This window comes from Myotis nattereri, assembly GCF_964212035.1.
Source record: "Myotis nattereri genome assembly, chromosome: 1".
Taxonomy (NCBI): Eukaryota; Metazoa; Chordata; class Mammalia; order Chiroptera; family Vespertilionidae; genus Myotis; species Myotis nattereri.
In genome coordinates, this window is record NC_138075.1 from 224,855,061 (window position 1) to 224,882,571 (window position 27,511).

Sequence of the window (27,511 nt, forward strand, 5' to 3'; positions counted from 1 at the left end):
TTTAAAGTATTTTTTAAGATCTTGCTATATCCTGGTCCCTGTGTTAGTAGAAGTACGTTAATCTTTGTGTTAAATTGTAAGGAGATCCCATGGTAAGCTGACCCAGAGGCACAGAGATCTTTCTGAGAACTTCAGCCCATCGTTTAAATAAGAAAAACTTCTTGTGTCTAAACTAAAATGTTGGAAACTTTTATTTTAGTATAAAGTTTTTTAATTGGCTACAAATGCTTTTGGACTGAAAAGAACATTGGATTGTCATCCACTCATTTTATATTTATTAATGACCACTTGGCATTGGTGGACTATAGTGGTTGAGAGTTAAAGAAGGCCTACATGCATGGACAGCTCTGGAGAAGCAGCTAGTCTCTATGATGGTGCCTGAGGTGTAGGGGGAAAGTACTAGATTTTAGACTGAGATCCTCTGAACGCATTGCCCGGGTATGAGCTTACTGAGTCATGCTGAGTTCGTTTCCTCGTGCAAAAACGAAATTAATAATCCCAACCACAGGCTGCTTACACAGACTAAGTAGGGTATAAAATATGTGACCACTCAGCACATGAAATGCACCCAGGTGTTAAATTTGATATAAAAAATGGACTGTAGTATTTCTTATATTTGAACCTTTACTTTCTTACAGCATTGTGAAAAGGAAAAGGTGTCTTCTTCCAAGGATTTGAAGCATGTTCATACAAAAAGTGAAGCAAGTAAACCTACCCGGAGACTCTCAGAGTGTTTGCATTCAGCTGATGAAAGCAAAAATGAGTCCAGAGTGGAAAAAGAACACAAAAGGCGGACCTCTGCTCCTGTGGTGGTGGAAGGGGCACAGGAGGAGACGGACGCGCGTGATGGGAAAAAGCAAGCAGAGCGCTCAGAAATGGTCACAGAAGAACCCCCGAAACAGAAAGGCACCCTGAAAAGTGAAAAGCATGTTAGGAAGGAGGATTCTGAAACACAGCATGTGAAGAACCTCCCTAAGAAAGAGACAAAGTCCTTCAAGGAGAAGCCTGAGAAAGAGAAAACTCTCTCTGAAGACAAGTTGTCTGTGAAGCATAAACATAAAGGGGAGAGTGCGCATAAAGCCGGCGATGAGACCGAGCCCCACCCCCCTGAGAAAGGGGTCAAAGGGGAGGACAGCGTTCAGAAGCAAAGCCAACAACCTAAGCTTTCTGCGGATGATAAAGCTGAACGGAAGAATAAACATAGGAATGAAAGGAAATTGTCAATTTTAGGCAAAGATGGAAAGCCAGTTTCTGAATATATTATAAAAACAGATGAGAATGTGCGTAAAGAAAACAACAAAAAGGAGAAACACCTGTTGACGGAGAAGACTAAGGCAGAGCACAAATCGAGAAGATCGGGTGATTCTAAAATTCAGAAAGATTCTCTGAGTTCCAAGCAACATGGAACCCCGTTGCAGAGAAGAAGTGAAAGTTGCTCAGAGGATAAGGGTGACATGGACTCGACTCATTTAGATAGCAGTTCAAAACCTGAAGAGGCTGTTCCCAAGGAGAAGCGAAGAGCCAAGAGCTTGTTAGACGAAAGACCTGCGCTCAAGTCAAAATCAAAAAGCCAAGGCAAGCCGTTAAAAGCCAGTGACATAGAATCACAAGAAGGTGTCACAAGACAGACAACCACTTCCAAACCAGATAAGGAGAGGAACACAGAAGACAGTGACCCAGACAGACAGCGGAAGGACAGATCCGAGGAGGCCGGTGCTGACCCTGCAGCTGAGGGTGTGGCATCCTTGGCCCACGGTGCACAGAAGGACTCCGGTCACCGAGCAAAGCCGCTGCTGGCAAAGGACAAACACAAGGGGGAGAAGGAGTCAGGCTCCTCCAGACTGGAGAGGAGATTATCAGATGGGCACAAGAGCAGAAGCGCAAAGCACAGTAGTAAGGACATGAGGAAGAAGGAAGAAAGCAAATCCGATGACAAGGATGGGAAAGAAGTCGACAGTAATCATGAAAAGGCCAGAGGGAATAGCTCAGTCATGGAAAAGAAATTGAGTAGAAGGGTGTGTGAAAATCGAAGAGGCAGCTCATCCCAAGAAATGACCAAAGGAGAAGAGAAATTGGCAGCCAATGCTGCAGGCACTCCCAGTAGTTCCTCCCTTCCGCGACCAAAAAGAGGAGTCGATGCCACACTGGTCCCCGGGCAAGAGCCAATGGAGACCGACATGGAGCCTGCTGTCGGAAACGCACTGGAAGTATCAAAAACCCCGGAGAGCAGCAGCAGCGGTTCTCAGCAAGATACCGGCCTTGAAAATGTGATGAAATCAAAAGCCACAGCCATGGTCCTAAAGGATGAGTTAAGAACTTCCACAGGAGATTCAAAAGCTGCTCCCACCTTTAAACCCGAACGTGGAACAGTGGCTGCTGGTAATTCTGAAAAGCACACAAACCATAAAAGTGCCGGGACCAAAAAAACACACGTCCAAAGTGCTGTGTCCAAGCTGAGTCCCGGGGAGAGGGATCCCCCTCAGCCAGGGACCCATGAAACCAGTGTGGACTCAGAGGCTGGTCCCAGAATGGTGCCTCGTGTCCCGGCAGAAAATGGCCGGGCACAAAAGACTGTGAAGCACCCAAGACCCACTGAGGAGCGTGTTGCTCAAGGAGGTGCTGTTCATGAACATTCCACAAATTCGGACCCATCGCTGTCCTTAAGTCCTGTGATTGCTGTGCCTCAGAAACAACCCCATGGTGCAGATGTTGTCCCTGTAGGCGACAGAAGGCCTGTTTCAGATAATGGCTCGGGCAGCACCTGCCTGGGGGACCGCTTGGGTCTCCCTCAGCAGAGCTTGTTGGTGAGAGAATCGGAAGTCCTGAGGTCAAGTCACAGCAAAGAAGGTGGAGCACTTTCCACACCAGATATGCCAGCAAAAGCGAGCCTAGATAGCAAAAGACAAATTCCAGAAGGTTCCCAGGCCACCACACTGCATGGTAAACAAGGGAAAGTAAACGTACCTCTTGGTAGCAAGTTAACAGACATGATTGTGGGACATGAGAATGTTAGCAAAGAAGACGGCTTGATGGATGAGTCCAGGAGAGAAAGTGCCTTGAGTGCAGAGCCCACCTCAAAGCAGATGGTTAGAACTGCAGCAGAAAGTGGCAGAAAGGATGGGCTCGCTGTTGTCCCTGGTGTGAGCATGAGCACCGAAAAAGATGCTCAAACCGGTGAACTTAAGCACAGTAGAGGCCCAAGTGAAGTAGAACACCTAACAGTTGTTGCAAGAAGGAAGGAAAACAGTGAGGTAGACACCAGTGCAGGAGGTAGCACTGCTTCCTCCATTTCACACCAAAGGAATAGGAAAGCTGAGGATGGGGTGAAGCCTTCTCTCGCCACCAGCACTGAAGGGAAGGACAAAGGCATGACCTCAAACCCTGTAAACACCAGGGCTGCCACAACCACTTCAGAAGCAGGCGACGGGGAGGTGGCGCTGCCTTGCACGAGCGTTGAGGCAGACAATGGCCTCACAAGGGGCTCCAGAACCAATGCCCTGCACGCCAGGGCCCACGCCAGCCCAGGCACCGTGTTCGCCGCAGCAGAAGAAGGTGGGGCCGTGGTGACGGAGGGCTTCTCAGAGAGCGAGACCTTCCTCACCAGCACGAAGGAGGGAGAGAGTGGGGAGTGTGCTCTGGCCGGATCTGGAGAGCCAGCCGCAGACCCAGCAGCTGCCCAGGCAGCCACAGTCAATGACAGTGTCAACAGTGCTATGACGGAAGAGAAGGATGATGCTGTGACCAGCGCGGGCTCCGAAGGGAAATGCGAAGGTTCTTCCAGTCGAGACTCAGAAAGAGTCAGGGGGACTGTGACTTTCACTGGGGAAGGCGAGAGTGACGGAGCCGTAACCAGTGCTGGGACAGAACTGCGGGAGAGATCCTTGAGCAGTGGAGAGAGAACTGTGATGAGAGTGGGCCCCAAAAAGGAACCCGAGGGAACTGTGACATGTACAGGAGCAGAAAGAGGAAGCGAAGGCATGGCGGCATGCGCAGTCACTGGAGCAGGGCCCCAGGAGGAGCGCCTGGTGACGGGTGCCGCAGAGGTCCTGGCAGACAATGACACGCCACCGGGAGCCAGTGCCCCCCAAGAGGGAGGTGGGTCTGTGAATGACGGGGCAGAGGGCGAGAGCGCCGTCACCAGCACAGGGATCACGGAAGACACAGAGGGGCCAGCCAGCTGCACAGGCTCGGAGGAGGGCAGTGAAGGCTTTGCTCTAAGCTGTGAATCAGAAGAGAATGGACAGAGTGCCACGGGCAGCACTGCAGCCAAAGAAGCCACCAACGTGCCATTGGTCGCTGCCGGTCCTGGTGACGACGAAGACATTGTCACCAGCACGGGTGCCAAAGAGGAGGATGAGGAAGGGGAGGATGTGGTGACTAGCACTGGAAGAGGCAACGAGATTGGACATGCCTCCGCCTGCACGGGGATAGAGGAGAGTGAAGGGGTGCCCGTGTGTGAGAGTGCGGAGGAAGGGGATGCTCAGATCGGGACTGCAGTGGGGCATGCGGCGGCTGAGGCCGGAGCTACCGTTGGTGCCCATGAAAGTAACGTCGACAGCATGAGTGCCGCAGACAAGGAGCTGAAAGACACAGAGATCTGCTCCAGTGCAAAGGGGATCGTGGAAAGCAGCGTGACCAGTGTGGCTTCGGCAAAGGCTGGGGCGGCACTGGGGCCTGAAGGGTGTGAGGGGCCCATGACAAGTGCAGCTTCAGGTCAGGACAGTCCGCTGGCCAGAAAAGACCACGTCGAAGAGACCGCTATTTCCACTGGCCTGGTGGGGGGCAGTCATGAGAGACTGGTATCTGCTGCAGGCCCAGAACGGGAAGTTCATCACACGTCGCCCAGGGAGAAAGAAGATGAAGGTGCCATCACCTCTGTGGAGAGTGAGGAGTGCGATGGCCACGTGGCTGCCACCGCCAGTGACACCATTACCAACCAGAGTCGAGGCATGGGCCTGGTGATTTCCACCAGCACAATGAGTGATTGCACCGCGCAGCTCAGCGCCAGGATGGATGGGGAGGGTCATCCCAGTTCTCTGAGGGCTGAAGAAGGTGCGGAAGGCACCGGGGTCAGCACGGAGGAGTTCGAGGCCCCCATGCCCAGTGCGGCTTCGGGAGAGGAGAGCCCCCTCGCTCTCGTGGGAGAGGAGGAGAAGGACGAGTGCGCCATGATTTCCACCAGCCTCGGGGAAGAGTGCGAAGTGCCTGTCTCCAGCGCAAGCACCATCCTGGGTGCTGGCAGCCAGCAGCCGGTCACAGCGGTTGGAGGAAGAGCCACCGGCCCCATGCTGGCCAGCACCAACGACTTCGAGGTGCCCATGCCCAGTGCACCCACGAAGGCCGGGAGCCCTCTCGCCTCCACCAGCAAGGAGGAGAAGGACGAGTGTGCCCTCATCTCCACCAGCGTGGCGGAGGGTTGTGAGGCCTGCATTGCCGGGGTCGCTGCAGAGAGTGGAGGTGAGCAGCCTGGCCCGGCCATAGAGGAGAAGGATGGGAGCGCGGTCATCTCCACCAGCTCAGTGGAGGACTGTGAGGGCCCGGTGTCCAGTGCCGTCCCTCAGGAGCAAGTCCGCCCCTCGGCCACACCAGCTGAGGAGATAAGCGACACCACTGTGATATCCACAAGCACCTCCGAAGGCCGGGAAGCGGTCATGAGGGGTGCTGGGCTGCGGGATGAAGACCGGCCTGCCACCGCAGGGGTGGAGGATGTGAGTGAGGCCGCCCTCATCTCCACCAGCACAGCTGAATGCGCGCTGGTCCTCGCCAGCCTGGACGGGCATGGGGAGACTCTGCTGACTGCAGGCCACCCAGAAGGGACAGGGGGCCAGTCCGCTGCAAAGGTGAGCAAATGTGAGGCTCCCATGCCCAGTCTTATTGCTGAGAACAGCTGTCAGTGCCCCGGGCCACTCCCAGGAGGAAGAGCAGTGAGCCCCGGGGAGAGGCGGGACGGAGTGCCAGTCAGCGCACTCTCTGCAGGGGGAGGCCAGTCGGGAGAGAAGAGAATACCCTGGAGCCCCGAGGCAGAGACGGCAGGGGACAGCAGTACAGCCAGCCCTTCGGCAGGGAGGGACTTGGAGCGGAGTGCTGACGAGCCTGTGAGCCTGAGACCAGAGCAAACACCTGGGCAGACGGCGGAGGGCTCCTCCATCAGCGCCCACTCAGTGACGGCAGGGAAAGCCGGTGCTGAAATGGCTGAGGGCGGGCCACAGGGCAGAGACGCTGAAGCTGAAGTGGAGCAGCCGTCTCTTCCTCCTGCCCAGCAGGACCCCACCACCACCGCACGTATTCAGGGCCAAGGACCCGATGCCACTCCTGCCCACTCCGTCCTTCTGGATGTCTGCAGTGCGGCTCTGACAGCAGCCGCATGTGAGCAGGACTTGCCCATCAAGAGTGTCCAGGCACCAGCTGAGAAAACAGGAGATGGCGTGGTGAAGCCATCCCAGAAGGAAGGAGCCCTCGCGGTCACTGTTTCTCCTGAAGAAAATTTGGGTGACAAAGGTGAGAATCTCTCTAATGGCAAATTTTAGCATTTTACACAGGTGATTGTATGTTGAGCCCATTTACAGCAACCTTCCAAAACATGGTTTTGGTTCCAGCATGTCACAAAATAATTTATCAAACTCAGTTATCAAGCCTCTCCAAGAGGAACTTGTGTTCAAAAGCTCAAAGCCTCAGACTCATTTCTCATGGACACACAGGGCAGAGGCAGGAGGCTGAGAGACTGGAAGCTGCAGGCTACTGAACCGCCCTGACCTTCAGTTCAGGTTCCTTGTCCATCCAAACGGACACCTTCCATCAGCCCTGTGAAATCAGTACTCTTAGCACCTATTTTACAAATGGGCAACTGGGGTCATAGAACTTACGTAACTTGCATGGTACTTGGGTGCCTGCAATGAGGTAGAAAACACTACCTCGGAAGCTCAGCTTTCTGTTGTATAAAATGGGGAGCCAGATCGCTGTAGAAAAACACTTGGGAATAGATGTCTCCACAGATAATATACTGCGTCATTCTTTCTGGGCAGCCCTCCTAACAGCAAGAAACAATTTTACCGTCTCCACAAAAACTTAAATGACCCATGCATTTCCTCGGGTAATTTTCATACATGTTCCTTTTTATCATTTTCTATTGACTGCCAAATAAAACAGCAAAGTGGCGCAGTGTGCTAGATAAGAACCTTCTGTTTCCTTTTGGTTCAGGATGTATTTTGCAAGCAAGTTCTTACATTGGTTTAATGGCTTTGAATTTCATTAGGCAGCGAAGAGTCTCCATCGGATGTTTTGGGAGGATTGGACTTGAAAGCCAGCTTGAGGACTGAGGTATGGCTGATGGTTCAGCTGCGCTGAGCTGTAAGTGTGTCCATACCGTTTCACCCTATGTACACACAGACACGTAAGCTGTGTGTAGCTCTCTTGTTCCCACTGAAGTTAAGACACTCAAGTATGGTTAATGTTACATCCTGTGGTGGGGAGCCAAGAGCCTCCATCATCCCCGAATGTAGGGCTATCATCAGTTCCATTTGCTCCAACCAGAAACCGGAGTCACCCACGTTTCATCCATGGCCAGTTCTCATAGGCTCCCGTCCAGAGTGTAACTGGAGTCCATCTGTTTCTGGTTCTGCAGTTACTGCCCTAGTCTCAGCCCTGCTTCAGTGGGTCCCTGCTAACTTCCTTCCTCTCCAGCCCTGCTCTGATTAGCACAGCCTGGGAGCTAGCTTGAAAAACATAAATTAGGTCATGCCATTACCCTGCTTAAGATTTCCAGTGACTTTCTGTCATACTTAGAAGAAATCTGGTTTCTCATGGCCTTTGTGGTTTACATACTTATAGTCGCTGTATCCCCTTTTCAGCCTGCTCCCGAAGCGCCCTCCCGGTGTGCCGAGGTAGCGGTGAGCAGGGCAGTGGTAGGCAGGCAGGAGAGCTCGGAGGACATGGGAGTTTGCGTTGGAATTTTGCAAGTAGAGTAGAAGTTCACCAGAGAAAGAACAAAAAGCCTGCCAGTCAGGGAAGCCTGTTGTAGGCGCAGAGGGAAGGGCCCGTGGTGAATCCACGTACTGCGGTGGTTTCGAGGTCCCAGCCTTGCGAGGGGGAGCGGTGCCGGTCAGGAAGAGCCTTCGTGTTGTACTAAGTTAGAGTTTTAATTTGAAGCAGTAGGAGAGCCATTGATGGGTAAAATATGAAATTAGATTGATTTTTCGTTTTGTTTTTTTTTTGTTTGTAAAAGCCGACATGTATTCATTTTGAAATTTTGCAGACTTGAAAGTAGACTTTTATATTGTTACAAAATTCTGGGTGGTTTTTTTTACATCCCTCGAGGTTAGTCTTGCCTTCTTGTTATAAAAACCACAGCTAAGTTATGTTTTTATGGCACTTTGGACTTTTTAGACATTTGTACCAGCAATGGAAGAGACAACTCATGAAATTCCAGCACCGTCAGAAAGTCCACGTGGGAGAAAGCCGACTGGAGTAGGTAAGCTCCTTTCAGCAGGTGTTTGCATCATTTTCCCTTGCATGTGGTTGTACCTTTCATTGCGGCTTAGAATCAGTAGCCAGTTCATCACAATATGCTGACAGGATATATGAATTTCCCTTGCGCTTTCTAAGATAGAGAGATTTCATTTTTAACATAAACCTTTCCTTATGAAGTGCCCGTCATTTTCATAGGAAGCCACTGTTTAAATGTGATAGCTCCAGTCACTGTGGCAAACAGAAAGTGCTTTGAGCAAGCTCTTGCTCCATCCCCAAAATGTGTCTCTGCACCTCGCTGCCCTCCTAGGGGCTGAGGCTGTTTATCACAGCTCATTTCCAAAAGGCAGGTCTGCTGCCCTGCGCCCACCTCTCTAAACCCCCGCTCTGGGCCCTAGTGACTGCGCCAAATCTGCTCCCAGCCTGCAGAGCCTTCCAACCTGTCCACACCACAGTCGTCAGTGGCCACTGCAGTCTTCTTAGAGTGTGTGCCCTGTGTCAGGAAGGATTAGGACAGCAACACACACTGGTCCAGAACTTCTCTACACTCTTAAAACTCATTGAGGATCCTGGAGAGTTTTTGTTGTGTGGGTTATACCTCTTGACATTTACCAAGTAAGAAAACTTGAGCCCTGGCCGGTGTGGCTCAGTCAGTGGGCGCCCTCCCATGCACCAGAAGTTTGCTGGTTCGATTCCCAGGGCACATGCCCAGGTTGCAGGCTTGATTCCCAAGTCGGGGGCTTGCAGGAGGCAGCCGATGGATCACACGTCCGTGTTTCTCTTTCCCTCTCCCTCTCCCTTCCTCTCCCTGTAAAAATCAATAAAAAATACTTTAAAAAAAAGAACACTTTGGAGGTTCTGAAGTCCTTTGTTCCCAGTTATTTCAGATCACTGTGTCTGGGTATGATTCCGTAAGAGATCTACTTACGTAAAAGGAAGTTGTTTGAAAGAAAAATGTGTGTTCTGTCATGTTGAGTAGAAGCAGTAGACCTTGTACTTCAAGTTTCCAAAGAATATAAATAGACCTTTGCTGTTCAACGGTGAGGACCTAACTTTTCATTTGATGAACCAGCTTCACACTGCACCCTGCCCGTCAGTGGAGGTCTCTTCCGAGCCTCAGGTCCTCGGCCATGAGATCAGGGGGTGAATTAGGGACACTGCCGTTGCAGTAAAGAGGCCGGCGGCTTCCATTTCTGTGGATGTTCTGATAGAACATGGACCATCGAGAGTAAGTGGTCAGAGTTTTAAAATTCACAGAGGTAGTCAGGCGCATAGCATCATAGCCCTGCCTAACTGCTCTGAACATCTGAGTTGTTTCTTCGTGGTTCAGGCACAATACTCAGCTTCCTTATTTCTCACTGTTGTTTTGAACAGCTGAACAGCAGAGGGAGTCTGGGTCGGTGAATGCATCACTGAAGGTGAGTCGCTGTGACGGCTGGTTTTCCTCATGGTTGGGGTGGTTTTGGTTTAGTGTTTGAGAGCCATGGGGGAGGCCTGTCCTGTGCATTACTTTAGGAGACAGGAGTCCGTCAGTAGCATGCTCTCCTCTCGAGTTCACCTGACCAAAGTATTTACTTGTCCATTTTCATGTCCAACTATATTTACTGATGTCATGAAATATAGTTTTCCTCGAAGAAAAAAAAAAGTCACTCTGAATTTTCAGCACTGAATGTAGGCCAGTATCATGAAATAAAAGGAAGTGGAAGGCTGCCCAGATCACTGAGACTAGAATGCTCACCTGGGGCACGAATGCTAAGGAAATGTCAGAGAACTGGCCTTTCCATCGATAATTGCTGCGTTGCAAGTCGGGTTGTGGCGGTCATTAATCACAGTGCTGTGGACACAACATATTTTTGAGAACTAAAGTTGACTTTATGTTTTAGTACAGTTTTTCTGATTATACCAAACTGTAATGGCCATATATACTTTTTTTTCACATGTGGCTCTCATAATCCCTTTTGTGCCCTGAGATCATACCAGTAGTGAATACTGTAAAACGCACCCTGCAGGCAGCCATGATCTTTCCCAGCTCCCTGTGGCCTCAGGGGCCTCACGCTGTGGAAACACCCCGTTTGGAGCAGGAAGCTTGTGCACAGGCTGCTGAGTGAGAAGGAAGGAGAAGCCCACTTGGTTTGGTTCAGGCTTTCCCTGCAGAGCTAGCAGGTGCCTGTGAGCTCCCAGCATGTGCCCTGTCCTACCTCAGAGTTTCCCTGAATCCCTGCGTCCCGACAGCTGCCTCCCCATCCAGGCACCGCCATCCTTTCTAATATTGGATTTTGAATGTTGTAGGCTATTCTGAAACTTTCCCTCAGTAAAGAGGGAAACAAAAGGTGTAGTTGACAAAATTTGCCAAAGGGAAATCTTATGACAGAACAACAGAATCCTTTAGCATTTTAAGTAAAGGGGAAAAAAATCAAGAGGGATCATTGGATGGGAAGAGAAATCAGAATCCAGGTATGTTTTCTTTCTTGCACTTTTGCGTCAGTAATGTTAAAGGCAAGGAGAATACGCACGGTAGAATGGTAATTGTTAATCGGGACCTTCTTCCAGAGGAAGATGCTCTGTGCTCTTGAACTTCCGGGTGAAAATGAAAAGAGCACGCATCCCAGCCCCTCTCAGTGTCCCCACTAACCGATGACGCTCATCGCCTTCTTTCCCTCTGCCTCCCAGACTTCTCAGACCAACCACAGCAACTTTCCTATTGTATATTTAGGTCGAAAATTCAGGCTCAAGAACAAATGAAGATGCTCACAGCAAGTCTCATAACAAAGAAGGTAAGTTAGCTAATTTCCTAGTAGTCATTTTACTAGCAGCTACAATGACAATTGTTAAGTGCCTGCTGTGTGCCAGGCCCTGGGGCAAGTACCCCTAGGTCTCCTCTCATTGAATTAAGGTAATGCAGTCAGGTGAACGTTGGTGGCACCACATCGGGAGTGAGGCCCAAGAGGCCCAGGGGCTTAGTCAAGGCCGTGCAGCATGCAGTGTGTAAGTGGTGCCTGGAGCACTAGAACTTGCAGGTGACCTCATGTTGGGCTCCGTTCCCGTGCACATACGGACATGCAGTCCCCTGTGGTCTGCATTGCAGGAGAATTCTGAGCTGAGGGTTGGCTGGGTTAGTTCCTCATGGATCAGGGCTGTCACCTTTATGTCGGTCTCTCCCAGGGGTGGGCCCTCACTTCATGACTTCATGACGGGGAAGGCTGCCAACTCCAGAGGGAGTTGTTCTTTTCCAACAGAACACGGAGTTCGGTTTGTTCCTATAGATTTTGTTCATTCTGTATCCAAGAATGGGGAAAGTGGTCTTAATCCTCACTACAGCTATTTTTTTTTTTTTTGCTACAGCTATTTTATAGTGTGTTACACCATATTTCAAACCAGCAGAAAGCAGCAATAATTATAAATCCACGTACCCATCACCTAATTTTGTCATAACTTAAAGTTTAGTGTATTTGCTTCAGATGCTTTTTTTAAAATGTTACAGATACAGTTGAATCTACATTATACCATCCCAATCTCAATCTCCTTTAATCTACCCCACAGGGACCCACCACTCTGTACTCACTGTATATATTCTCACACAGTACGTAGCCTATGGTGCGAGCTTTAGGAAGAGGGTATCTCATTGCAGAAACTCTACCACGTTTGTTCGGCAGCACTGTGCTCTGAAAGGTTGTCCTGTCCATGTGTCTACTCTAGTTGCTTTTCTTCGGCTGCTCTTTAGGATTCCGAGTGTGAATAGACCAGGTCTTACTTTTTCGCTCCGTTAGGTTTTTGTCACTTCTCCCATTACAGAGGGCCCCTGCGTGTGATCCTGCCCGTTTCCCGGTGCATGTGCAGTGAGTGCGCCTGTCCCTCCAGGTGTGGGTGAGAGAGACACCTCCTCCACTTGACTGAATGAGCCAAATTGTCCCCGGTGGCTTTTCAGTTCTCACCCCACGCCTTCTCCCATGTTTAATTATCCTGTGGTTTGGGTGTTCGCTAACCTGATGACTGAGAAGTGATGCCTGTTCCCTTGGGCACTCATGCTGTGCTGCTGCCGGAGCCAGGAGGGTGGCTGTGAAGTCAGAGGTCCTCTTCCCTCCCTGAACCCCCTTGGCTCACATCTGGAAATGGAAGTCCTAGGCCTCCCTGGGGTGCCGGCAGGGTCCCACCATGTCGTCTGCAAAGTCTCCTCCTCTTTCCTTCCCCTGCCACACTCACCCCTACAGTAGGTACTGGGATGGATAAGTATTTAAGGTTGTTTTTCTTTTTTGTGTTTATTGCTCAGAGATTTCCAGTGCTAGAGATGACAGCACAGAAGTCGGACGGGGTCAAGGTGCTGAAGCAGATCCTACAGAGGTGGGTTTTATGAGACACTTGGGGATTTCGTGTTTTATACAGTGTTTTCACGTGGGCGCAGAAGCTTCACTCTGTGTATATGTCAAGCATAACGGGGAGGGTTGAGAGTTCTCCATATCACTGTGATCTGTGTCTGCTCAGGTGGTGTTCAGGTAATTGGACAGACCCCAGGGTGACTTGGACATGTCCCTGTTCACACTCAAGAATCTCTTTTCATGTCCTGCCTCTCATCTGCCCTTTCATGGGCCCCTGAGGGGAGAGAGACACCAGTTAGTTCATCACGTGTCGTCGATGGTCACGCATAGCTCACTGCAGAGATGGCAGCATGAGAAATGTTTTGTAAATGTGTTTCAGAGCTGTTGAAGTATAGTATGTAACCAGAGACAGGTTTGATATTTCATGTAGATTTATACTCGAATTGAAAAAAAGAAAAGACTCAAGCTTAGACTAATCCAAATCTAGATGCCAAAAGTGTTGTCCTAGACTTTTACATTTATATGAAATTATATTCTGAAGGCTAGAAGTTAATGTGCCGCATTTCAGCAGGCAGGATGCAAATCCAGGTGCCTTTAACAGGGTCATTCTAAATTCCAGGCGGAGGAGAACGAAAGGAATACGCGTGGGAGGAAAAGGAAGAAGCACTACCCCTCCTCAGAAGACGAACTGGGTACTTTGAACATGCATGTCCTTGTTTCAGGCATATTTGAAAATCATGTTATTTTCACATGTGAAATAGTGGGCTAAGAGCAGCGAATTGTAGAGGGTGTACAGTTGACCCTTGAACAGAACGAGGGGCAGGGACCCTGACCGCCTGCACAGTAGAGAATCTGAGTGTAACTTAGGTCAGCCCTCCGCATACGCAGATTCCCAACCAAGGATCGAAAATCCAGTTGACCTTGAAGAACGTGGGTTTGAATTGCCTGGGCCCGCATGTACACGGATTTTTAAATCGAGTCTGTATGTTCACGGATGAATTGTAGTTGTTTACTTCCCAGTTCGAGTCTAGTTTGTTTCCAGACCAGCTTGACGCCTGAAGGGTCTTTTATGGACTTGGTCCAGATTATCTGCTGAGGAGACCCAGCCCCTGGGACTCCTGCAGCCTGGGCCTGAGGCCCAGCCAGGCACCACGAAATTCCTTATTTTAGAACATAAACCAGTGCCCCACAGAGCTAGTGAAGCACTAGAGTAAAGGCACCCAATAGCCCTTCTCTGCCTCGTTGGCTTCCTCCTGGTCTGTGGCAGTGCCGTCCAGCAGGAAAATGTCCTATGTTTGTTTTGTCTAGGACAGTGGCTACTAGCTGTGCACTTGAATGTGGTCCATGTAAATGAAAGATTGAATTTTTTATTGTGTTCCAATTTAATTACTTTAAATTTCAGGAGCCCCATGTGGCTAGTAGCTACCATTACTGGACAGTGCAGAGATTTTATACTTTAACTAGAGGCCCAGTGCACAAAATTCATGCATGGGCAGGCCTGGCCGGCGATTAGGGTGGTCAGCGCACATCATAGCGAGCAAGTGGCTCCTGGTCGAACTCCCATGGGGATACTTTGCATATTAGCCTTTTATATTTATAGATACCTGACACAAAGTACAAGTTCAGTAAACGCTTATCTATTTCCATAAAAGGCTAAGTGACCAACCGTCCATCCATCCATCAGACTGACCTACCAGCCGGTACATCTGATGCACACTGGCAATTTAAAAATAAACGTTGACTAGTACATGCGCAAGACCAACCAGCCAGTACATATAACACACAGTGGCAGTTTAAAAATCCTACATAATAAAAGCCTAATATGCTAAGTGTCCAGTCGACTGGTCAGCTGTTCAACCAATCAAAGTGTAATATGCTAATGATATGCTAAGGCCGCTCAACCACTCTCTGTGATGTGCACTGACCACCAGGGGGCAGACAGTCAACCAGTTGCTATGATGTGCACTGACCACAGGGGAAAGATGCTCCGACCAGTACATAAGCTTGCTGCTAGGGTCTGGTCAATTGGGATTGAGCGAGACAGGCTGGACATGCCCTAGGGCCCTCCTGCGGTCCCTCCCCAGCTGGCCAACCTCCCACGTCTCTCCTGCCCCAATCATGCACCAGTGGGGTCCCTCGGCCTGGCCTGCGCCCTCTCGTAGTCCGGAACCCCTTGGGGGATGTTGGAGAGCCAGTTTCGGCCCAATCCCATAGGCCAGGCCGAGGGACCCCACTGGTGTGCAAATTCGTGCACCAGGCCTCTAGTATACATATAAAGCTCTCGCTGGTGCCAATTGCACGCATGTGTTTCGATCTGTCATTGTCAATCATGAATTTGGTTGACACTTCTATTACAGAGAAAGGACGAATAGCGATATTAAAATATTTCTTCTAATTAATTTCCTTTCTTTTTTTTTTAAAAATATTCTTTTTTTTAATTTTTTTTTAAATATATTTTTACTGATTTTTTACAGAGAGGAAGGGAGAGAGATAGAGAGTTAGAAACATCGATGAGAGAGAAACATCGATCAGCTGCCTCCTGCACATCTCCTACTGGGGATGTGCCCGCAACCCAGGTACATGCCCTTGACCGGAATCGAACCCGGGACCTTTCAGTCCGCAGGCCAACGCTCTATCCACTGAGCCAAACCGGTTTCGGCTAATTAATTTCCTTTCAATGTGTATGAATCCATGCACCAGGCCACTAGTTAAATAATATGTGAGAAAGAATGGATAAATACTTTTCTTTCTTTGGCAAGGAACATAACTATTTTACAATTATTCAGTTCATACTATATCTAGTTATCCATGGTAATATACACATTCACAATAACTATGTGTTAGGTATTATCACCATTTCATAAATAAAGAAAATAAGATCCTGAGAGATTCCCAGCCAAGCCCATGGTCTTCATTACTAACTGCACCTCATAGGAAACTCATTCAGGAAGGTGGAGTATCCACATGCCCTAAGCCCTTTCCGTAGAACTGCTGTGTTTGTGGTGTCATTGAGCATTTGTGGATTTTTATATTAGTATTTATTTTTTTGGCTTTCTCAAGGCCAGTGTTCAGTGTTCAAATCACATGACATTATACATACATTTAGAATACTTAGCCTCTCTGAAGCACAAGCCCCAGAAAGAAGCCTCAGACTATCCTAAAACAGAGCCAAGCGCTTCATTTCCCATTTAGCTTTTATCCCTTTGTGATTCTGTCCAAACTGATTTTCAGACGATAATTCAGATGCCCCGGATTCCAAAATAGAAGCGGCACGGAGGCGACGCTCTGAAGCCGAGCCACGGGAGGCGAAGGTACCTTTCCACACACTCGTTTAAATGTCAGGAGTGACCCGTTCCTGCAGTGTGAGCACGTACATATTTTCCTTCCAGTTCCCCTTTTCCTTTACGAATCTCTAATAATAATCACTGTATTATCAAAGGTGTGTTTTTTAGGCTCAAAAAAGAAACAAAAGGTGCACTTTATTTTTTATTTTTTTAATAATAAATTATATTAATGTGCTTGTTATAAGATAGACACTAATAAAAATCCAGGTACATTTTTTTTTTATTTCATTAAATTTATTTCAAGTTCCTGTTCTCCTGCATTTTCTCTCGAAAACACCAAGTCAAGGGTGAGGGAAAAGAGCGATTTCCATTTTGCAGGGAGAAAACTGGCAGTGTTGGTGCTTTATACTTGAAGCTTATCTCATGTCCGTCTGTCTTCAAAATTTGTATCCTTTTTATACTTTCACTGGTAGCAACAATTTTTCCTTTTTTAAAACAGTTTACAACAGACTATTCTAAAATATCACTGTGGAATTGTTTTTAAAATAAAAAGGGAAAACTTTGGGAGGCTAAATGGATGAGTTTGTAAAAAGCATTTCTTATCTTGTTCAACTCCTCTGCAGGAAGAAAGCTCTGGGGATTCGGAAGAGTCATCTAAAACCAGTCCCGGCACGCGCAGCGCTGCCGCTCGGGCCATGGAGGAGCGAGGTGAGGGGCCGTCTGCTGAGATGAAATGTGCTGAGAGGAGACTAACTGTTCAGGCAGCCGCCTCTCGGGCCAGGCATCCCCAACAGAAACGGCACTCGCCACTCGTTCGCCCTTGACAGTCTGGTCACACACCTGCTTAATATTTTTGAGGCGTGGGCATCGTTTGATTTGGGTCCTGTGCTACCCAAAATGTGCTGCTTACCAGCTAACCGGACTCTGGCTCCTTAACTGTGGAGGCCTGGGCCTGAGAGTGGAGTGCGTGTTTGGCAGGGGCTGTGTGGTCCCCTGGGTAGCGTCGGCAGGAGGCGGACCCTGGCCCCAGCCAACGGAGCTCTGCCATTTCTGCAGATGAGTATAGCGGTGGCGAAGCTGCTGGCGAGAAGGCAGAGCAGAATGACGATGACAACCCTAAGTCTCAGGAGGTGAGTGAGGACAGCTTTCATACTTGTTCCCATTTACTTAAGGACTAAAAACAAATAAAATGCTGTTACCTCAGTTTTCTTTCGAAGGAGTTGAAGAAATTGGGTTTGCTTTTTTTAACTACGGGGGTGCCATTTTATCAGTGTCATTTTGATTCATTGTGTTCTCTTCACCTTCATTTAATCCTAACATTTATATGAGGCCTATTTCTGTCACAGCCGCACAGGCTCAGCCCAGAGCTGTCCTCACGGCCACGCAGGTACCTCACAGGCAGCTCAGCACAGCTACCCAACAGCAGTGCAGGCCAGAGTGCAAGTGCTGCTGCGCCTGGGGTCTGGGCGGGACAGAATGGGAGCAGCAGCCGCAGGTGTGGGGGGTCCCACGGGGACCAGATTCTCGAGGCCCAGCAGAGGCTCCTGGGAGGCTGCTCGCTCCCTCTCCATTCGGATTTGCAGAGAGCCCAGCGGGGCACAGAACCGCAGTGGCCTGGGACAGGCCTATGAATCCAGGGAAACAGCCTGAGCCCCCGCCAGGCCTTCTAGATAACCATGGCCTCGTTTGCCGGACTTTGTAATCATTCTTTCTGTTTTCTCATACTCTATGTGAGAAATTCAGTGGCCTCCTGTCTTCTTTATAAGGAATAAGGTGTGGTCACAAGTGACTGGACTGGACCCGAAGGCGAATGGGTGTGCATGTTTATTCAGAAGTGAAAGTTAAACACCAAGCGCCTACTGGCACGGTCCCGTTGTCTCAGGATTCTCACAGCCGAGAGTCCGCGCTGCAGTGGCCAGTGTTTGAGGTGAGGGGACAGCGCTGAGAAAAGCAGTGCTGAGCCCAACGTCCTGTGTCTCTTACGTGACGGAGCCAGGATCGGAGGCCTTTCGGAAGGAACCCTAGCTCTCGTTTTGAGACAGTGACATATGATCTGTGTAATGGCAGGTAAAATGAATATATATTTTTTCCTTTTCCCCTTAGGAAGACCAGCCAGTGATCATTAAAAGGAAGAGAGGAAGACCTCGGAAACACCCTGTGGAAACAGCAGTAAAAACAAGTGGGTACTTGGTGTGTTTGTAGTTCACACAAGACATTTTCAAACTGATTTTCTAAGTGAGATTTGTTTTTGCATTTTTTAGAAGAAGACTGCAAAGCAGATACCGGCGTTGTCACTGTAAGTAATGGCAAAAGATGAGAACTCTTCATGTTTGCTCTTGACCTAGAAAGGGTGTACCGCAGCGTCTAATATTCCGAACAATTTCATTTTTTAACCGTATTTGAAAAGCTTTAAAAGGCTTTCTTAAAGAAAATATTGAATAACCATTCAACTACTATCTGATTGCTAATATTTTCACATCAGCATTGTTGGTTCTTCAGTCTGCTTCCTTCCTCACGTGAGAGTTTGGTTACATGAAACTTTTCTAGGAACTTGCCCTCTGTGGTCACTCTTAATTAAAATGCAGAAATTCGCTGTATTGCATAGTTTTTAGATAGTGGCTTCTTTATCTTTGACCCTGAGACATATGCCCAACGAGATCATTGAATCCAGATTCCACTGCATGAGTTTTGGTGACAGCATCATCAGAAGGACAGACATGTCCGCTGAACTAACAGAGGGCAGTGGGATTTGGGCCTCAGCTCTGCCCCTTACTCTCAGGCCATGACATGGGGCCAGCCACTTGGCCCTTTGAGAGTTCATTTCTTTGGGTACCATAGAATTATTGTAAGACATCAGAACCAAAGAGACACATGTGAATGCATTTCTCAGTGTGAGAGATGGTCATGGGGGTTGGGGACTATTAACAGTGGGCTGTGCTGCATGTCCTGCAGTCCCGGGGAGGGGAGTGGCCAGTGAGGAGGCTGTGGCAGCCCCAATAAAAGCATGGCATCATGTTCACTTGGTGTTCTTCATCCCCTGCAGAAAATAGGACCCAAATGTTCTGTCTATTTAAATGGAGATCCTGAACCTTCTCTCTATGTGCTGATGACAAATGCTGACTTCAATGTTTTGTTTGTTTAAATTTAGGTAGAACAGTCTCCCCCTGGTGGCAAACCGAAAATAATGCAAGCAGGTGTGTACCTACAGTGTTGCTCTGTGTAATGTAAGAAAGGCACAAGGCTGCTGCAGGGGTAGCTTTACAGTTTCATGGTTTCTCACTGGACTGAGAAGACAGCTGTCCTTACAGCCATGAGAGACTGTGGCTCTTGGCTTTCCCTGTGATCTGAGCCATTCTTGGTTTTAGAAGTCCGGGAAGCCTTCAGAGAGGAGCATGAAGGCAGGAAAATGCAAACTAGGGAAGGCACTTTGCCATGTGCAAACCATAACTTATTGGACATGTGTTCGGAGAAATGAACCAGCCTCGGGGCTGGGCACTGCTACCAAGAGCCTATTGTTCTCAGAAGGAGAATTTCGAAAGCAGCTTTTGCAGTGTCAAAGCCAGGATGCAAGTGATAAAATTGTTCAAGTGTTTGTGTCTTGGTTCCAACTGTTGATGCTGATTAGCTCCGGATGCTGGGATGATGGGCACATTCCATGTTTTTTGTTACTGTTGCCTACATTTTCCAGAATTTTTTACAATGTGTATATATTCATTTCATGGTCTAACAATTTTTACATAAAAGCAAGAAGAGCCACTAGGGGGTTTTGTAGGTTCAACATAGGCAAAAAGATGGGTGTGGCAGCTACTTTGGGTCAAATGAGCATCATGGTCAAATCAGGAGGGGGTGTATTTTGATCACCAAGGTCAAGCAAATGGAGAATGTAAGTTTCTCCACACTTAACACATGTGATCTGTGGTCATACTTTAGTTTTTCTTATCTCTTGGAAGATTAATGTTTGCTTGTTTGTCTTAAAAACAAGATTCTGCTTATGCTTGGCTTTTAGCCAATTTTTATTCACAATATTACAATATTTTAAATCCATATAGCAAGGGTTTTTATAACTTGAATGCCCTTTAAGGATTCCAGTGTGAGCTATGTGATTGTGTCTGGGGTTGTTTAGCAGTGCTGTTCTGAATCGGGGTAATGATGACCAGTTTAGAGTGGATTCCTCTTTGTGGGCCCTTTTCTTGATTCAGCTCTTCCATGTGTGCTTGTCTGTTGACTACAGAGAAGGGCGACTGCTATCGTCCCATCACTGATAAGTGTCTGGGTTGTGGAGCGCCTTACGAGGATCCCATAATCTAGCTATTGGAAGATAGTGTATCAAACTAAACTCTAAAGTTCATTTTTCTTACCAAGGCACAGGAAGTTATAATACCTACAGAAAACAAATACATGAAGAATAGGCTTATACAAACTAATAGTGTCTTAAAATATTTTTTTTAAATTTTTTTTAGTTACCATAATGTAAGTATTTGGAGTCAAAGAATTCCAGCTATCACCCAATTTCTCAGTTATGTGATGAACAGATTGCTTAAATGAAATTACTGGAGCCTCCTTTTTTCTAACTATATAATGGGATTGTAATATTTACAGAGTTACATTGAGATTCCAGTGGAGTCTGCAATCCTGACCACAGTTCCTGGTGCCCTTGGGGGACCCCTCCATGACCCTTCCTCCTCCCTTTCTGGGTTTAGAGCCTTTGAGCTGCAAGGGACCATAAAGGTGGTCTAACCCAACTCCTCAACCTACAGCTGAAAACACTAGGCTCCAGGAATTTGCCCAGATCACAGAGCTTATTAGTGACAAACCTTCAGTGTCGTGACTCACATCCATATATGCCAGCCGTTGCAACTCTGACTTTGCTTGGCTCATACAAAACACGATGAATTGTTTGAAAATTCATTCATCAGCAGTGGTGTATTCATAGACCACAAGCCAGACTGTTGCCATTTAATTGTTGCACTGATGAAGTATTAATGCAGAGGTTTTCCTTTTCTTGAAGATGAGTCCAGTAAAGAACCAGGTGCCCTGCAAGAAAGAAGTGGAAGCAACGTAAGTGTTGATTTTCTTATCAAGACATGGCCTTTAGAGATAAACTCAGTAAATGCTCAGCGGACCACCCTTTCAACTCTAACATAATTGCTTCTAGGATGATGGTGACGAGAGAACGGTGGCGGGTGCACGGCGGCGAGGAAGGAAGCCCAAGCGTTCTCTCACCTCTTCCGACGATGCCGGTACGTTCCCAGCGAGTGCTTGGTAGCAGAGCCTTCTCACCTCAACACCGCCCTTCTGAGTTTCCCTTGGGGTGAGAAAACTCCGGTGGGGCACAGCTGGTATTAATGTTACGTAAATACGTGTGAACCGGCTCTAATCCCGTGTCAGAAGTGGTACGTCCCAGATGCTCCGAGTCCGCGTGAAGTGTGCATGAACGCTGGCTGTGCACTGCCTAAGTAAACTCTCCCAAATGTGTTTGAGACTAAGCTAAACAGTTGTGAGTCGCAAGCGCCGAAACCCAGAGGAAATGGAAAACCACTTCTGCCTGCAGGTCCCTAACACCCCACGCTCTGAACTCCGGGCTCTGGCCTGGGAAGCACGTTGAGAATTGTACAATCCAGGTGTGACTCTTCTCTTTGAGCAGAATCCTCGGAACCAGAAAGGAAACGCCAGAAGTCGGTTTCTGAAGCCACCGAGGACAGGAAAGACCAGGAGTCCGAGGAGGAGGAAGAGGAGGAGGAGGAAGAAGACGAGCCCTTGGGGGCCACCACCAGGTCCGCCGCCAGGTCAGAGGCCCAGAGGTAACGGGCACACAGAGCTCCCAGAGGCCTTTGCGTGTCAGGGAGCCTGTGCTCTAAGCCCCTGACGTTTCGTTCTCCTTGGCAAACCTGTTTCCATCTTCCACCATTACTGGGGATCACAGTCCTTGCCAGGTCTCAGAGACCTGTTTGGTGGAAGCCTTTACACGTTATTTATCGACCGTGCGTAGGTGTCTCTGATACGCTGATCACCGGGGTGAAAACAACCCATGCAGCACAGTCCCCACAGGCAGCAGCTTCGCTCCGACGAGCGAGGGCGGGGCCTCCAACCAGTCTCCGGAAGGGGCTGTTCACGTGAAATTGCCCACATGAGACCATTGTTAGCTTACAGAACTAGTAATTTCATGTTTCCCAAACCCTCGTCTAGCCAGAAGCCTCTGGGAAATAGTGCCACAGTCCAGTGTGTTTGCGCAATCCCTTCCGTCTCGGGGTGCATTAGAACATCAGGGGCTTGGCATAGTCCTAAAGGAGAGAAGCCGGTCAGTGTTCCTGTTACCACCAGCGTTCCCCGCCCCACTGCACTTTTCAGAAACGTTACATCACTTTATAGTTTAATAATTTTTCTGAAGTGAGACTATTTTCCATTTTTAATGTGATTCACAGCTGTTAATCTTGGTATCATCATCTGTAATTTTCTTATCCAAGATTAAAAAGTTCAGGAATATTTATTTCTAGAATATCACTTATTAACGCCTGCCATGGGAGTACCTTATGTTTACATAGAGGCTGAATACCAACCGATTTATCATTCCTCCCAGCTTGTCATTAGCAGCCACTGGGCCGTGGTGTAATTCCTCAGAGACTCGGACTGTCGGGCTGGAAACTTGAGGTGCCCACATGTCTGGGAGGGAGGTGGTCCCGTGTGTGTTTGTGGGGGGGGCAGCTCAGATCAATAGAAGACACGTCAGAATCTAGATCCCTGCTGAGAGGAGGGGTGGGTGCGGGAGCCCAGCGCCCTGCGTCAGGTGCAGGGCACCCCCAGCACCACCGCCTCCCTCTCAGTCGGGCCCCCTCAGAAAGTCCCACCGGCTCCTCAGCATTTTGCAGTGAGTGTCTCAGAGCAGCTGTCGTATCTGCCTGTTCAATTTCCTCTTCAGAAGTCCATCTCCCCTGACTCGGTCCTGTAACCACTGACTTATCGGTGCTCTGCCTTACGTGCTTTAAAGCGTTTGGTTCACAAGCGTTCTTCCCTTTGGTTCAGGTGCCTTGGCAGGGTGAGGGGTTCCAGGCGCCACGTCTTCACAGTCCCTGCGTCTACACAGATCCTCAGGGTGGGGAGGGGTCTGGGCGGGTCAGTGCCGCTAACAGCTGGGTATCAGGCGCTTCACCAGCACAGCCGCGCTGGCCTCTCAGCCGCCTTCTCCTGTTCTCCTTCCTGGGCCTCCGCAAGAGCCGGCCTCCCTGCGGCTGCCCCTTAAACATCCCAGGGCAGCTGCCTGGCTTCTCTCGTGTGCGCCCCTGGTCATCCCTGTCCTCAGCTTACATCTCCTCTAAGAAGCAAGCGCTCTGCACCAAGTGTAGGCTGATGTACACGGAGGACTGCCCACCCCCGCTCCCGAGACCTTGCGTCGGCGTGGCAGACCCTGAGCTCCCGCCTGACCCGCACGCGCCCAGCAGGTCCTCCTCGTAGCGTTTCTGCTGGTGACCCAGGTCTTCTTCACCTGAAACTTATGTAGTAGACTGTGTGGGCCCAGTCCCAGGGCCTTCGCCTTCAGCCTGCAGGCTGTGCCTTCATTAAGCTCGGCCCCGCACTCCACTCTCGTGAACACTTTGGGATCTTTACCTTGTCAGCCAATGTGTATCCTGTGTATCACAGATTCGTCTTTCTGTAAATCGCTGGAAACTATCTCACACAGAAAAAAACAGAGTTAGTCTCGGAGACATGAGATCTGCTCGTTAGCCACGTTCCAAAGACCAGCCACTGTCCTCCTCTCGTCCCCTTTCTCTGACTCACCCACAGGCCTCGTCCTTTCCAGAGGCCCAGCTTTCTGCAGTCCCTTCGGAAAGCTCTGTAGAGAGCCGTCTGGGCAGCCAGGAACAGCTGGTCAGTCCCAGTAGGAGGGGAGTCCCTGCGCACTGCAGGCCACTAACACTCTGAGACGAGTTCTGGTACAGCACCGCCTTCTTCCTAAGTTCCCTGAGGAATTGTGTCTTGCCAAATAACTGTCTTTGGGGATCACTGGTTTCCCAAGTGGAAACCTGCTCCAAATGGACTGGGAAGGTGCAGAGGGCGTCTCGGGGGCCTCACTGGTCTGTCCTCCCCACACGGCCCTTCTGTGCAGGCCTGCCCTCAACACCTGGGAGCCTTGCGTGCCAGCACCTGACCGGGACCGAAGGCGAGGCCTGTTTTCCTGTCGGTCACAGGCCTGAATGCCTGGCTAACTCCGCGCAGCATGGCCAACCATGCCTGCTGCCACTGTTCCCACGGGGGGCAGTGTGCGTGAGTGGCTGTGTGAAGATGGAAGAGCTGGGGCCCAGCGGTCCAGTTGACCAAGGTCAGCACCTAGAGTGTGGCAGAGCCGGACCAGGCTTCTGACTCTGGATGAGGCCATCAGCAAATAGCGGGTCGGCTCCAGCTCTTCCGGGCTCTCCTTTTCCCGTAGAACCCTACCCCAGCTTTCTCTTCTGGGCGCTCAAGGTCAAAACCTTCCATCTTTTTAAAGAATTCCCAAACCCTTCAAAGCAGCTCCTCTGACCTCTCACCCCTGCCTGGATTTTGTCCACTGCAGGTCGAAGGCACAGCTGTCCCCTTCCACCAAGCGCAAGAGGGAGGCCAGCCCACCAGGGACGCGCACGCGAGGCCAGCAGAGAGTGGAGGAAGCGCCCACGAAGAAGGTGAAGCGGTAATCTGCCTGCCGCCCTGGGCGTCCTGAGCCCGAGCGGTCTCGATGGAGAAGCGGGAGGACGCTCCAGCCTCGCCGTCAGCGGGCTTTAACCAGGGAAAGGACATGCATGTGCTGAGTTCCTAGTGCAAGCTTTCCTCGTTAGGTTTGAAACAGCTTTATAAACTATTGTTCATAGAAGGTATTATGTACATTTACTTCAGATAAAGGAAAATAAGTTTACTTTGTATCTGAACTCAAGACAAAGGAGCTGTATATTTTAACATTAGGATTTCCCCACGGGGCACACCACCAACACACCCTCCCGCCCATCGGACGCCAGGCCGCCTGCGGGTCCCCTGTGTACAGTATATAAACATGTAAAAATAGGTTGTATTTTACTCTGTGTATGATGCTAATCAATGAACACTTTATTTATTTTACAGAGAAAACTTATCTGTGAACTTTACTATATATCTGTTTATTATTTTATTATTTTTTTAATTAATGGAAGGGTTTTAAAGGCTGTGCAGTCATTAGAAGTGTTTTAGGACTGCCTGCCCTGTACCTGTCTCAGCCTGGCCTGGCAGGAACTCCGGAGCCTCCGCGCATGCAGCCAGTGAAGTAGCTTAGCTCACGGCCCGCCGCTCTTCTGCTCACAGTCGTGGGTCGGTGTTTTAGGAATGTAACTTGTTTTAGACGATTCTCGCATCTGTGACTTTACTTCCAGCCCATGGGCGGGAGGGGCTCTGGTCTGGTAGCATTGGCGGCTGTCGCCTGCGGCAGAAACCCCTCCACCCGAGGCCGCGCCCCTCTGCTGCCCCCAGACTGAGGCCCTGTTCTTCCCCATCACCTTTTCCGGAAGAGAAACGCTTCACAGATCAGGTCACTGCTATCATGATTCAGGATTTTGTGTTGTCTCCTGCACAATTACTTCAGGATAGAGACTGGCTTTGCTGCCAGGTCCTTTTTTAAACACCTTCAACTCCCATACGAGCAAACTGTCCAACTTAAATTTTTCATAAGATTAAACTGTTCTTACGATCAAATTTGTCTCTAGCAATGATGTGATGAGTTGCCAAATAATTGAGATTATTTTAAAATGTTTTATTCATATTCTTGTTTTGTAATTAAAATTTACATTCAGTGTGTGTGAAATTTTTTTTGACTCAATGTAAAGTGGTTATTTCTGTCATTTTACATGGTTTCTTACTGAGATTTTATATATAAATTATAAAATGTTTCCCAAAACTTTAGTGGTAAGAATTTTTTTTTCCTAACTTTACAATTTCTCCCTGTGAAAACCATTTCTTCTTAGACATGTTCCATTTTCACATTTAAATAGTGAAGGTGTCCCCCTTGACAGAACGGAATATTGGGTGGCATTGCTTTTCTGACAGGGTTCACCAAGAATTGGCAGAGTTGTATGTAGTTCCGGTCCATTCATTTTCATTGGTGTAAAGACTGTATCGCAGTATACTAAGCCAGTGGTCGGCAAACTGCAGCTCGCGAGCCACATGCGGCTCTTTGGCCCCTTGAGTGTGGCTCTTCCGCAAAATACCGACTTCTGCACATGGGCCACGAAGTTTCAGTTGCACTGTACGTGCGCTCCCGCATGTGGTATTTTGTGGAAGAGCCACACTCAAGGGGCCAGAGAGCCACATGTGGCTCACAAGCCGCAGTTTGCCAACCACTGTACTAAGCTATCCATTTGCCTGTTATGGTCTTCAGATTGTTTCCAGGTTAAACAATATTTCTATGAATATCCTATAAATATTTGGCAGGCAGACCTTTCCAAACTTATTACTATCATTGTACGTGCAGAAATCGATATTTGTCGGCACATGGAGGTAAGTGGGAGGACAAGGCTGGCTGCTGCCCGAGGGGGCCAATAACTTGTGAACCAGAGCACCAGCCCACCCGACACTTTGAAGGCTAGGACTTGAATGTAGCCCCATCCCCCATGTCAAGACACACCAGCTTTCTGCTCCAGGGTACAACTCATTCCTAGGGTAAGCATGCTTTCGGCGCTGCAGGATAATGCCAGATTGTTTCCCAGATGCTGTAGCCACGGTGTGTTCCTGCCAGCAGTGTACTTCTCTTCCCTGACATGTGGTTCAGTACAGGGCTGCTTCAGTTGTGCCTCTGGGAGGTGGGAAAGATCTCACTGTGGTGAGATGTTCAAGGAGATTGAACATCTTTTCGTGTGTTTATTTCCATCCTTCTTCCTCTTCTGTGAAATGCCTGTTCATGTCTTGTGTCCATTTTGTTCTTTGTGGCTTTTTTGTTTGGTTGGGGTTTTTTTGCTGACTTGTAGGAGTTCTTCATATATTCTTATATGAAGATATACTAGTAAACATCCTATCTAATAAAGTAGTAATATGCAAATTGACCATTACTCCAACACAAAGAAGGCCGGCAGGGGAGGGCAGTTGTGGACAATCAGGCCAGCAGAGGAGGGCAGTTGGGGGTGACCAGGCCTGCAGGGGAGGACAGGGGCGACCAGCCTGGCAGGGGAGGGCAATTAGGGGCAATCAGGCTGGCAGGGGAGCAGTTAGGCGTCAATCAGGCTGGCAGGGGAGTAGTTAAGGGGGTGATCAGGCTGGCAGGCAGAAGCAGTTAGGGGCAATCAGTCAGGCAAGCAGGCAAGTGGTTGGGAGCCAGCAGTTCCAGATTGTGGGAGGGGTCCCAGATTGGAGAGGGTGCAGGCTGGGCTGAGGGACATAGACACACACACACACACCCATGCATGAATTTTGTGCCCCAGGCCTCTAGTATATCTATATATTCAGCATAATAAAACTTTGTGC

General features: G+C 49.0%; 1 protein-coding gene across 2 annotated transcripts in view; it reads left to right on the plus strand.

Annotated features, from left to right (window-relative positions):
• Positions 1-25,850, plus strand: part of BOD1L1 (biorientation of chromosomes in cell division 1 like 1) — a 46,592-nt gene extending 20,742 nt beyond the window's left edge. The window contains exons 10-27 of one of the 2 annotated variants that reach the window (XM_081084023.1): positions 639-5,840; positions 6,264-6,498; positions 7,253-7,317; positions 8,383-8,467; positions 9,838-9,881; positions 11,177-11,237; positions 12,731-12,801; positions 13,396-13,468; positions 16,008-16,087; positions 16,684-16,768; positions 17,117-17,190; positions 18,164-18,239; positions 18,322-18,356; positions 19,209-19,254; positions 21,069-21,118; positions 21,216-21,300; positions 21,705-21,861; positions 24,609-25,850. In XM_081084023.1, coding sequence (XP_080940149.1) covers positions 639-5,840; positions 6,264-6,498; positions 7,253-7,317; positions 8,383-8,467; positions 9,838-9,881; positions 11,177-11,237; positions 12,731-12,801; positions 13,396-13,468; positions 16,008-16,087; positions 16,684-16,768; positions 17,117-17,190; positions 18,164-18,239; positions 18,322-18,356; positions 19,209-19,254; positions 21,069-21,118; positions 21,216-21,300; positions 21,705-21,861; positions 24,609-24,726 — 6,642 coding nt within the window. In that variant the 3' untranslated portion in view covers positions 24,727-25,850. Of the gene's footprint in view, positions 1-638; positions 6,499-7,252; positions 7,318-8,382; positions 8,468-9,837; positions 9,882-11,176; positions 11,238-12,730; positions 12,802-13,395; positions 13,469-16,007; positions 16,088-16,683; positions 16,769-17,116; positions 17,191-18,163; positions 18,240-18,321; positions 18,357-19,208; positions 19,255-21,068; positions 21,119-21,215; positions 21,301-21,704; positions 21,862-24,608 lie in introns of both variants that reach the window. The other variant, XM_081084022.1, reaches the window with a different exon arrangement.
• Positions 25,851-27,511: the final 1,661 nt, after the last annotated feature.